Genomic DNA, 12,489 nt, shown 5'->3' with positions numbered 1-12,489 from the left:
TTTTTATTGTTGTTAACATTTCATTCTTTGTTTTATGAATATGCATATTTTTTGCTATACTGTTTGAAAGTAAGTTGCAAACAGTGTAAGACTTGAGATCTAAATACTTCAGCATGTATCTCCTAATGATAAGGAAATTTTATATAATACATGCCATTATCTACCTAGGAAAATTAACAATTTTCTTATCCTATCTAATATCCAATTCATATTCAGATTTCCCCTACTTGTCCTAAAATTCCTTTTAGTATTTTGCTTTTAGGGTTTCTTTAAAAAAAAAAAAAACAAAAACAAAGTATACTCATAGCATTTAATGGTTACATCCTGTGATATTTTTAAATCTGGGACAATTCTCCCACCTTGTTAGTTTTCATGATATTAATTTTAAGTGATTCTTGAACAAAATCCCATGTCCTGGGTTCATCTGATTTTGTGTGTGTATATCATTTATCTTGTTATTCTATCTTATTTCTGAAAACTTAGAAGATTGTTACAAAGACCTCATTAAAAACAGGTTGTATATTTTTGTCCAGATCAACCTGATAGGTACTACAGTGATTGATTGTCACACTATTAGTGCTACTAAGTTCACTTCCATGATTAAGAAGGCAATAGCCAGGTTTCCCAGTATTAAATACGTATTCTCCTTTAGTGATTAGAACTAATTTGTAGGATGATTTTTTTGGCTTATGTTAATATAATTTTATTTATATTAGCATTAGCATCCATTGATATGTCTTATTTGAATTATTCCATTGGAGGTTGCAAATGAGTAATTTTCACATTTTATCATTTTATACACATATTAACTAATCATTTCTCTGGAAGGATGTGCTTTCCCTCATCTGTGGACGGTGATGTATCTCCTCTTAATAGTTCGTATCAGTACAACATGTTTTACTATCAGTTATCTGAAATATCAGCCTCAGTTGTAGATCAGTCTATATATCTACTGATCTATGGAACTGAGTTGTAGACCAGGCATTACATATTTTATATGTACTTATTAAAGCATTTTGATGTACATTAAAGTTGGAAGTGGAGAACAGTTGAAATTTAAAGCACTGTTTCAAAATGGTGAGCATATATTTCAAGAGGTTTGATGGAAAGAATTTCCACAAGTCATTGGCAATATCACCAAATATTTATTGATCTAAAAGGAAGTTATTAATACCAGGCAACAAAAGAGTTTACCATCTCCCAAAATACTGATGATATGTATGGTCAATGTGGATGAATAGTTAGGCCTGACAGGATGTAAATTAATAAAAGTATTTTGAGCCATCCCCCTGTTGCTGCAGCTTTAGCTGTCTCTCAGTTCCACATTCTAAGCTGTAAGGTCTCTGATAATTAGGGCTGTTTCTTGGATCATAATCTGCCCAATTTTTAAGCTCATCTCAAATCCCACGCCCTCTGTGAGCAGGCGCTCCTTCTTCCTGTCCTCTGCAGATGGCAGTTTGTGCCTCTGCCATATCTGGGGCCTTGACTCCGTTTCTTTCCTATTTGGCCTCCTAGTGGGCTTCCATGAGCAAACCTCCTAGTAAGACTGTTAAAGAGCCTTAAGAACATGGCTTGGTGGTGATTGTACTTTAGTTGCTGGGTTGTGTCTGGCTCTTTTGTGACACCCTGAACTGGAGCCCACCAGGCTCCTCTGTCCATGGGATTCTCCAGGCCAGAATACTGGAGTGGGTAGCCATTTCCTCCCCCAGGGGATTTTCCCAACCCAGGGATCAAACCTGGGTCTCCATGAATTATTTTCCAACTGAGCCACCTGGGAAGCCCTAAGAACATGACTGTTGCTGCTGCTAAGTCGCTTCAGTCGTGTCCGACTCTGTGCGACCCCATAGACAGCAGCCCACCAGGCTCCCCCATCCCTGGGATTCTCCAGGCAAGAACACTGGAGTGGGTATCCATGACCAAAAACTTAAAAGCTCTTTTTTCACTTGGGAATGCAAAACCCAGCATGAGAATCTCTCTGAAAACTGCCAACAGATGTGAGAAGTGTTTTCAGGCAGGGCTGTCTCCTTAGTGTAGCTTTCTTTATAATTTATACTTTCTAATATTCATCACGCTACAAAAACAAGTTTTTATATGAAAGTTGAAAGTAGAATTTGAGGATTACTCACTACCTATTCTTTGGAAATAATATGAAGGCCTACTTCTTTGACTGTGACAAAAAGAAAGAAAAAAAAAAGACAGGCATAAATTAAATCTTGATTTAAATATTACAATGAAAACAAAGCTTATTTTATTTTACATAGTTTGAACCTTTTTGTTCCTTTTGTTACCTATTTGAACACTGTTTTAAATGGGAATAAAACAACGGTATTTTGTGTTTCTTGACAATTTTTTAGAAAATTTTCATCCCACTCAACAAGACAAGATTTGAAATACCTTTTGTCTCCTTCATAAAAGCACTTTAGATTTACGCAGTTTTTTTTTTTTTTTTTGCCATCTGAGAACCTCAGTGCTTGGCTGATATATTTGTTACGTGATGGTGATGACAAAACTATCACCTCTTTTGTTTTCTGTCTTTGCAGAAACCGGGGGTAAAAAGCTACGGAGCACTGTCCAGAGAAGTACAGAAACAGGCTTGGCTGTGGAAATGAGGAATTGGATGACTCGACAAGCAAGCCGAGAATCTACCGACGGCAGCATGAACAGCTACAGCTCAGAAGGAAAGTGAGTGATGCTGGCTGAGTAGTGGTCTCCACGCCTCGCTGCAGTCTTCTCTCCCCGTCTCTCTGTGCTTTCACAAAAGCTAACTCGCATGCTCTGGGGCACTGGCTGATTTGCTGTGAAGGAAACTTTTGCTTACCTGCCACTGAGAAATGTGATGTGCCTGGCTTTTTTTATCAATGGAAATAGGTTTGGGGATAAAGTGTTTCACTTTAAAGGCAAGATGCTAAAATATAACTGTCACAAATGGAAGCTTGCCCTACCTTGAAATAATACATAAAAACACAGCAACACTTAAAGTTCCTATGCCCATGCAACATGTACAGTGCTAATTTTGAAAATCTTTGCTCTAACAGTTATTACTAAAAAATATAGAAAACTGATACATGCTTAGTTCCATCCAGTAACAGTTTGGATAAATGTAACAACAAAAACGAAACGCCACAAGCTTTGCTGAGCCTTTCCTTTATGTAATTATCATGTAGCTTTCCTTTGACTCCACCGTGTCTGAAATATTTTTAAGGCATTCGTAAAGATTGTACAGCCCTGTCACCCACGAATTAACAGTAATTAGCAACTGCAGAGCTGTAGATGGATATGTAAAGGACATTAATAGAGGAAAGGGGGGTTTAGTGACCTCATCTGTCATCACTATGGAAGCAGCAGATGCTTAGGCAACATAGTGTGTAGTCAAGTTCACAAATGTGTGGCCATGGGAGCGGCTGGCAGTGTTGATGATATTGCCTTAGGAATCATTTGCATAGCAGTTATGTAAATATAAGAGATGTATATGGTTTTCATACATCTATAAATAAGGTCATGTGTGATAGTTATGGAAGCATTAAAAATGTTCAGATTATATATTTGGGAATTAAGCTTGGGGGAAGAAACAGATTTGACATTGATAAAGGAAGTCTTAAAAGAGATGGAGAGTCAAGTAAAAAAGAAATGTGCATGAGCACTCATCACTGCAAAGTACTGTGTTAGATACTGTTAGGGATTTTAAATGTTTGAACTATGACCCCTGCACTCCAGATGCTTATGGTCTTATTGGAGAATGGAGTTAATACGCATAAATTCACTCAACAGGCATTTCCATACCTTCTGATGTTCTAAGCGCTTCACTATGAGTTGGGGATATCAATCACACAAGGGAGCAAAACTCAGTTGCTGGTTTGACATAGGCTTTAGAATCGTATAGGCTTAAATGCTAATCTCTTTTTGGTGCTATACAAATTTGGGCAAGTTATGTAATTTTTTAAGATTCACTTATTTGATTTTTTATCATTCATTTCTTTTATTCATTAATTGAGTTTAATAAGTACACACAGTATTGCAGGCACGGTTCTAGTGCTGGAGATACAGCAGTAAACACAGAAGAAAAAAAAACCCTACCCTCATCAAACTCGCAGTCTAGCAGATAAGATAGACAGTAAACTATAAACTGTATTGAAGTGCATGTATAAGAAAATCTAGTAAAATATATAATAGACTGGGTGGTGTAAGTGCTAAGGAGAAAAGGAAGGAAGAGAGATGGTAGGTTAAGGGTAGGGTATTATGAAGGACAGACAGAGAAAGGGGCTGCTGCTACTGCTGCTAAGTTGCTTCAGTCGTGTCCGACTCTGTGCAGCCCCATAGACGGCAGCCCACCAGGCTCCGCCATCCCTGGTATTCTCCAGGCAAGAACACTGGAGTGGGTTGTCATTTCCTTCTCCAGGGAAAGGGCCACATCTGAGTAAAAATCTGAAGGAAGTTAGTGAGCATGTAGGTATATGAAGAACATTTCAGGCTGAAGCAGCGCTGGGGCCGGAGCTTGCCTGGCAACCACAATGGGAAGGGCATCCCTGAGGAGTGAGGCAGAAGTGGTAAGAAATTAGACAGTAAGATATGGTGGGCAGGGGTGCACGGCTGGTGTTGTCTTTACATATCATTGCAAGGACTTTGCTTCACTCCGATTGGGATGAGAAACCAATGCAGGACAGTGAGCAGACACCTGACATTATCTGACTTCAGCTCTAACAGATCAGTCTGGTTGCTGTGGGAGTGGAGAGCAAAAAGTGGCAACAGGGGGATCATTCAGAAGGAGCAAATGATGGCTGGGACCATAATGAATGGTAGCATTAGTGAGGTCAGATTCTGGATGCATTTTGGCAGGAGAACCAGTAAGATTCAATAATGCATCTGATGTGAATGTGAGAGAAAGAGCGTGTATTGGTTTGTTGTGCTGTGCTCAGTCGCACCTGACTCTTCGCAACCCCATGGACTGTAGCGCGCCAGGCTCCTCTGTCCACGGGATTCTCCAGGCAAGAATACTGGAGTGAGTTGCCATGCCCTTCTCCAGAGGATCTTCCGACCCAAGGATTGAACCTGTGTCTCTTGAGACTTCTGCACTGCAGGCAGATTCTTTACCCACTGAGCTATCTGGGAAGTTTGTTAGGGCTACTGTTAAAAAAGAAAAAGAAACAAAACACAGAAACAATACCACTTAAACAACAGAAATTTATTTTCTCATAGTTTTGGAGGATGAAAGTCTTAAGATCAAGATGTCGGCAAGTTTAGCTTCTCCTGAGACCTCTCTTCTTCTTGGCCCCCAAATGACCACCTTTTCACAAGGTCCTCACATGGTATTTCCCCTCTGCATATGTACCCCTGGTGTTTCTTCTAAGGACACCATCATATTGGCTTAGGGCCCCACCGTTATGACCTCATTTAACCTTAACTATCCCGTTAAAGTTTCTACCTCTAAATACAGTCACACTGGGAATTACAGCTTTAGCAGTCTGTCCAGAGGAAAGACAACTGCAAGGCTGAGCAATTGAAATAATGAAGTTGCCATTTAAGATAGGAATCCTCTTGAGAACAGAGTTTGGTTTTCTGTTTGTTTGGGGGTTGAGAGTCAGTGTGGGACAAGTTGAGTTTTGATTGCCTGTTAGACATTCAGGCAGGTAAGTAGAGCGGTTAGAATACAGGTCTGGGACCTATGGGAGAAGCCCAAGCTGGAGATGTCAGTCAAGGTAATGTCACTGCAGACAGTGTTTAAAACCTGGAGATGGGATGAGATTGCCAAGGGAATTGGGACATACAGGGAAGAGGTCAAAGGATTGAGCGGGTATATTTAGCACTAGAACTAGCAAAGGAAACAGTGAAATAGCTACAGAAGAAAACCAGAAGACTAGAGAATTCAGGAAGCAAAGTGTTTCAAGTGAGAGGGAGTGATCATTTGGATCAAACGAGACCAATATGTTCAATTAGATGAGTACGGAGTATTAACAGTCAAGATTTACCACTGTGGCTATTAGATAACCTTGATCAGAGAAGTTTTGGTGGAGTAGAGAAAAACAAAGCTTGGAAGAGAGCAAGGGAAAACTGATTACAGTTTCACTAGAGAATGAGAGGAAAGAAATTGAAGATCGGGACTTCCTTGGCAGCCCGGTGGTTGACATCGACCTTCCAAAGCAAGGGGCACAGGTTTGATCTCTGGTCGGGAACTAAGATCCCACATGCCTGTGCAGTGCAGCAGGCAAAAAAAAAAGAAGTTAAAGAAAGTGAAAAGATTGTACATAGAGACCTCTCTTTCAAGAAATTCCAGGGAGAGAAATGAGATTGTAGCTAAAGAGGAAAGTGTGTTGGGAAAGGGATTTTTTATTTCTTTAAGGAGGAAGAAATAGTGCGTTTGGGTATTGATGGCAGTAATCTGAAGGCTTTCTTCATTGATAAAAATGGATTAAATAACAGACTGTCTCATAATGCAGCTAAGAGATTCAGTATGCTCATGCCAGTCACAGAATAAGTGCTCAGCGTGTAGGAGTGCTATACATAGAACTCACAGTTCATGCCCTCCAGACAAGGAAGAGAAAGGCGCACAGACGGAAGCGTGCATGCAGTACAGAACGAGGGCTGCTGGAGGAGAAGGAAGGAGGGCCGTGGAGGTGCAGGGGGTGCTTGGGATCCAATTAATATGTGACAAAATGGCGATACCAACTTCTCCTGCCACAGGCAGGGGGCTAGATGGAAACAGGAGTTGAGGGTAACACAAAATAATCCTGTGTTGTTTGCTTTTAGCCTGATCTTCCCTGGTGTCCGCTTGGCCTCGGATAGCCAATTCAGTGATTTTCTGGATGGCCTTGGCCCTGCCCAGCTAGTGGGGCGCCAAACACTGGCCACACCCGCAATGGGTAAGAATTTCTGTCATGTGATTCACTGTTTTCCTTTTAGCTTATTGAAAAATCACGTTCCCCAATTTCATAAGATCTTTAGGAATATTATCTGGAATGATTATCTTTAATTTTAACAATATAAACTTCAACTTTTTCCATTTTAATTTATATGCTTTTTAAAGTAAGATATCATTGATACATTTTTAAATATATTTGAATTTAGGAAAATACATGGGAAATGATCCAACAAGGTTAAGCCAAGATCTTTGACACAAGCGTTTTTCTGTCTGCTTTTGTATGTTAAGGCCTGTTTGTTTCTTCCTCACTCACTATTAGGTGACATTCAGGTAGGAATGATGGACAAAAAGGGACAGCTGGAGGTGGAAATAATTCGGGCCCGTGGCCTTGTTGTAAAACCAGGTTCCAAGACACTGCCAGGTAAGAACAAAAGAGATTTCTTCTGTGACTGTTCAGAATCTACACTCTTCAATTCAGAGGCTTTGTTTTTCAAGAGATGCTGAAAACTTTGTTCTTAGATAATTAAGGTTATTGGTAAAGGAGCCAGTTATCTATAGTAGTTTGCATTTCTCCTGAGTGAGCACCCAGTGAGGGTGACCTGGTGGGGAGAAGTCATTAGCTAATAAGCATATATGTGGTAGAAACCCTCCAAAATAAAAACTATCACACTTACGTACATGTTGCACAAAATAAATTACCTAAGAAGTTCTTGTTAGCTGGTATTTTGTGTTATTCTGTTTATATGAGCTTCAAAATTCTCCTTAGAAATCCTTAGAGTTGTAGAGTTAGAAGAAATATAGAAAGATATAGGTCCCCAAAATAGCATAAACCCATTGACGAAGGACGTTCTAGCTAGAAGACTCTTACTTCCTGGAGTGTATAGAGAGGCACCATTATAAGTTTTTATTGCAATCTCACATTTGGTACCAAAATATTATAATCTAAGGTGCTTAGAGCCATAGGGAATGCCACAGATTCCAGATGCCTGGTGCAGAGATGTAGACAACTTCAGACCTGATGTACAGAATAATTCTGAAACTTGGTTTCTCACCTCAGCACCTCCACTGAACGAATTGTAATTTTGAATCTCTAACCTAGAAAGTTCATGTTGTTACCCAGTGTTACCTATTGTACAACTTTGCAGTGGTGATTAAGACAGTTGTGTTCATAAAGGTCTCAGAGTTCAGTCAGCTGATTGCTAGAAAGAATACCGCAATTTGTATGTGCATGAAAATGCTTTTATAAAGAGTCTGTCAGGAAAATATCAATCCATGGTATTTATAAGTAGTTTCCTCTTTCCAGCTAACTTGAACATATTACATCAAACCCCACCCTTGTCTTGTACCCACACCATCAATAAATAATTGATAAATGGTCCATGGGGACGGGTAAAACAGTATGATTTTGAGCACGTTTAACTAGATTTATGAACTGACACATGAAAATTCGAGTGAGACCTCTTTCCTGGATATTGTTAGGGACTAGAAGGATTTCTTTTTTAAAAGCAGTATATAAACCCAGTTGATGGCAAAATAGTAATCAACTCAGAGGCTGTGTTAACCAGCTAAAACTACCTGAATGACTGATATCTAATCTATTGTTATCTAATAATTTATCTGTTGCTTATCTAATAATGTGGAAAGGCCAGTGATTTTTGACCGCTGGCTCTCTTAACCTAAGACTAAGCTGTGGCAGGTGCCATCCATAAGTTGGGTGTTCTGTAATCATAGCTCATCACTTAACTCTCCTGTGTGTTTTCTTTCCCAAGCACCATATGTAAAGGTGTATCTATTAGATAATGGAGTCTGCATAGCCAAAAAGAAAACGAAAGTGGCAAGAAAAACGCTGGAACCCCTTTACCAGCAACTATTATCTTTTGAAGAAAGTCCTCAAGGAAAGGTTTTACAGGTATTTACTGAACTGTATATTCCTTACCTAAGAAGGTGTCTTCATGGAGTCAAACATTCTCTTCCAATCCTCCCCTCAGCTGAAATTCTTGGGAAACTTCCAAGGAGTAGCCAGTGCTATAAAGCTGTACACACTAGGGAACTATGTTGAATGTAATAAACCATAGTGGAAAAAAAATATGAAAAAAAGCCATACACAGTTTCTTTTAAAGTGAACTATAGACTTGTAAACCCCCATCACGCATTAGCTCTCATCTTCTTAATGGCTTAGGACCCTAACACTCCTGTAGAGTTTTCCGACTGTACCTTTGAATTCCAGTAAGGATAACTATCCCAGTAATTAAATACAACTACATAACTTGATGTTTGATGTCAGCACATTGTATGAAAGTTGCTCAGTCATGTCTGACTCTTTGCAACCCCATGGACTGACTATACAGTCTATGGAATTTTCCAGGCCAGAATACTGGAGTGGGTAGCCTTTCCCTTCTCCAGGGGATCTTCCCAACTCAGGGATCAAATCCAGGTCCCCTGCATTGCAGGCGTATTCTTTACCAGCTGAGCCACCAGGAAGCCCAAGAATACTGGAGTGGGTAGCCTATCCCTTCTCCAGAGGATCTTCCCGACCCAGGAATTGAACTGGGGTCTCCTGCATTGCAGGTGGATTCTTTGCCAACTGAGCTATCATTAATCGATTGTATTTTGGTTTACAAGCTCTTACATACATGATTGTACTGACATTGCTCTTTTAATTTTGCCAACAGATCATTGTCTGGGGAGACTATGGCCGCATGGATCACAAATCCTTTATGGGAGTGGCCCAGATACTTTTAGATGAACTGGAGCTATCCAACATGGTGATTGGCTGGTTCAAACTCTTCCCCCCTTCCTCCCTAGTAGATCCAACCTTGGCCCCTCTGACAAGAAGAGCTTCCCAATCATCTCTGGAAAGTTCAACTGGACCTTCTTACTCTCGTTCATAGCAGCTGTAAAACTGTTGTCATAGCAACCAGCGTTACAAAAAAAAAAAAAATCACAGGTCGCAAACCCTGGTAACACTGCATGCTTAATGTTGTGTCTTCTGAGCCTGTTCCTAGGGATACAAAGCGATCCTGTGTTCTCAGAGGAAGTTGCACACATTGTGCCCTAAAGGAGGCCCTCAGGTGAAGGAGCGGAGCTATGAAGAACTATCAGGTTTGGAGTTCAGTAACACTCGAGTTTTGGTCCAATCTGAAGCCATGGATTAATATCAAAGAATCAGTCAGTTTCATGCAACAAAAGCCCTTTTCAATGGCACCTTTATATTTTTATTGTTCCTTTTTCTTCATTTCTCTGACCCCCAAAGTCCTGTGATGCCACAGAAATGGAGCTATCCAGCCATTAAGCCATGATATAAATGAAGGACTGACGTCCTGGGAAGCATCAGGTGAAAAGCAAGAGACCAAAGACGAGGTCTAGGACAGAACGTCAGCCCTCCCCCGGACTGGACAGGAACAGCCGGTCCAAAGTGACGACGTGAGCAGTGGCAGACCTCGGAGCTCCAGCAGGCATGTCGTTCACTAATGCCAAGTTGTGTTGGACTCTGAAAAACAAAATTCTGTGGCTACACTGTACTGAATGAAATTAAACTTTTTTTTGCATGGACAGATTAGCTGAATATTTAAATTATTTTCTTGGGGCTGCAACTTGCAAAAAAAATAAAAATCAGCCATTTTTGACAATTTATATTATTTTTAAAAATAAATTTCACTAGTGCATGGTTTTAAAAAAGGGAGAGAATGCAGCAGGGTGATACAAAGACACACCATGTTTATTCTTTAATCACAGTCTGTGTTTTGGCAGACATTGCAGAAGAAAATACTTTCTAGAAAATACTTAAAATTCTCTTTATGTGACAAATAAGTATAATATATTCAATTTATTTCCATGGTAAATATACAAGTCTTACAAAGTTCAACATGTGCAAATTGTCCACATCTTTCTTCCTTTCTCTCACTTTTCCTCTTCTCCCTCTTTTAATCTTTTTATTTTCTTTCTCCCTACTAGAGTGAACATTATGCTAAAAAAAAAAAAATGACAAGTTTTTTGACCTGATACTCTCTTAATACCCCATGTTCGATTCAGAGCTGTAGATACTTCTGAATTTCTCAAGGAGGGAAAAAACTATTTAAAAGCTTTCTTTATTTCAAGCATGTTGAAAAGGATTTTGCAACATGACTTGGGAGTGCATTAAAGTAAGTCAGCATGTGTTTGATAAAGAAGATATTTGAACTTTTGCAATTTATTGTACAGTGCATGGTAATTTTATTTTCACCTTCTAAGTTCAGTTTACAGGAAAATCCTAAAATCATGTGGCCATTGTAATGTCTAATAAATTTGTTTTTAGCACCAGCATTATTCATACAGGGGTTAAAGTATTATTTCTAGAAGGTCTTAGGTTTTGTTTTTAATTAGTTAAAAGCAATTTCTTTAGTCAATTTCCATTTACTATGTGAATAAAAGCACTGCTAAAAATTTGGAGCCCTGAAAGACAGGGCAGTTTATTAATTCATTTTTCTGTAGTAAAACTCAATTTTTCACAAATTATATTTCTAAAGAAACATAGCAAACATAAATTTGCAACAGATAATTTTAAAGCTCCAATTTTTAGGTAATTCAAAGAAAGTCAATCTGCCTGTTAACAGTTCTTTGATGCCATCACCAAAAGTCTACACACAAATGCCCTAAAATCAAACCCCTGCCTTTGGTTTTACAGACAGTTATTACCATTGGGTGGTGCTGCAAGGTCAAATTTCTCTTAAGTTCCCCTCTTTAGAGGAAAAGTCACCGAGTAATGTAATAAGCCACCCATAGTTTCTGTTTCCTTCTGTACACTTTGATAACATGTTCTTATAGATTGATTTTAACTTCTAGCAACAACTTTTGAAATCTACATACATACCATTTGTTTAAGTTAATGCCATGCACAAAAACTGCTCTTTTGTGTTCCTTTTAAATTCAGTGCTGACCGTTAAAAACTATCACGCTTGATATGGTGCAAAAGTTAAAAGTGAGTATCACTAAAAATGCCTTCTCTCTATGTGGTGCAATATGAGATACACCAAGACTGTGTCTTGACATTCTGAGACCTGCGATGGACCCAGGTAAAGTTGCGAAATAAACGAATAAAATAATTTAGACACTTGTGTACCAGCAACAATTGATTTAATAGACCTATAGCGTCTATACTATCCCTTAGAATAAATGTTTAACATTTTCCTGATACTAAGATGCAGTCACATAATCTTTTGTGCATATTCCTATATAAATTATTTCTAATTTTAATAAGAAGGACATGACTGTATGGAATATTTGTACATACCTGTCATTATGCAGTATTTATTTTAAAGTTGGTGTTTTTTTTTTTTAATTTTCACATGTCTGCACCTCAACTTGTGACCTAGTCATGTAAATAGCACTATGCCAGTGACCATTGCTGCCCTGTACATAATATGTTTTAAAAGTAAAGGGAATTCCAGTTGGAAAAAATAAAAAGGGCAGATTAGTCCTGTGATGAACACCAACTCATGTAAAACTCAAATTCATTCTGGTGATGGTATTTAACACTTTAAATAAAACATTTTCTTTACAGACGTTGTATGCATGGCCTTCTGACTTCTCTTCTCCCCACGCATCCCCAAACCTGCTGCAGCTCATGTCCTGAACCCACACATCACTTAGAGACACTG

The 12,489-nt window shown here is 39.0% G+C and overlaps 1 protein-coding gene across 5 annotated transcripts in view; it reads left to right on the top strand.

Annotated features, from left to right (window-relative positions):
- Positions 1–11,155, top strand: part of RIMS2 (regulating synaptic membrane exocytosis 2) — a 601,723-nt gene extending 590,568 nt beyond the window's left edge. For all 5 annotated transcript variants that reach the window (XM_069600407.1, XM_069600406.1, XM_069600408.1 and 2 more), the window contains 5 exons: positions 2,541–2,682; positions 6,742–6,854; positions 7,173–7,274; positions 8,623–8,762; positions 9,526–11,155. In XM_069600407.1, coding sequence (XP_069456508.1) covers positions 2,541–2,682; positions 6,742–6,854; positions 7,173–7,274; positions 8,623–8,762; positions 9,526–9,744 — 716 coding nt within the window. In that variant the 3' untranslated portion in view covers positions 9,745–11,155. The remainder of the gene's footprint in view (positions 1–2,540; positions 2,683–6,741; positions 6,855–7,172; positions 7,275–8,622; positions 8,763–9,525) is intronic.
- Positions 11,156–12,489: the final 1,334 nt, after the last annotated feature.

This window comes from Ovis canadensis, chromosome 9 (genome assembly GCF_042477335.2).
Source record: "Ovis canadensis isolate MfBH-ARS-UI-01 breed Bighorn chromosome 9, ARS-UI_OviCan_v2, whole genome shotgun sequence".
Lineage (NCBI taxonomy): Eukaryota > Metazoa > Chordata > Mammalia > Artiodactyla > Bovidae > Ovis > Ovis canadensis.
This window is presented reverse-complemented; position numbering and strand designations above follow the sequence as displayed.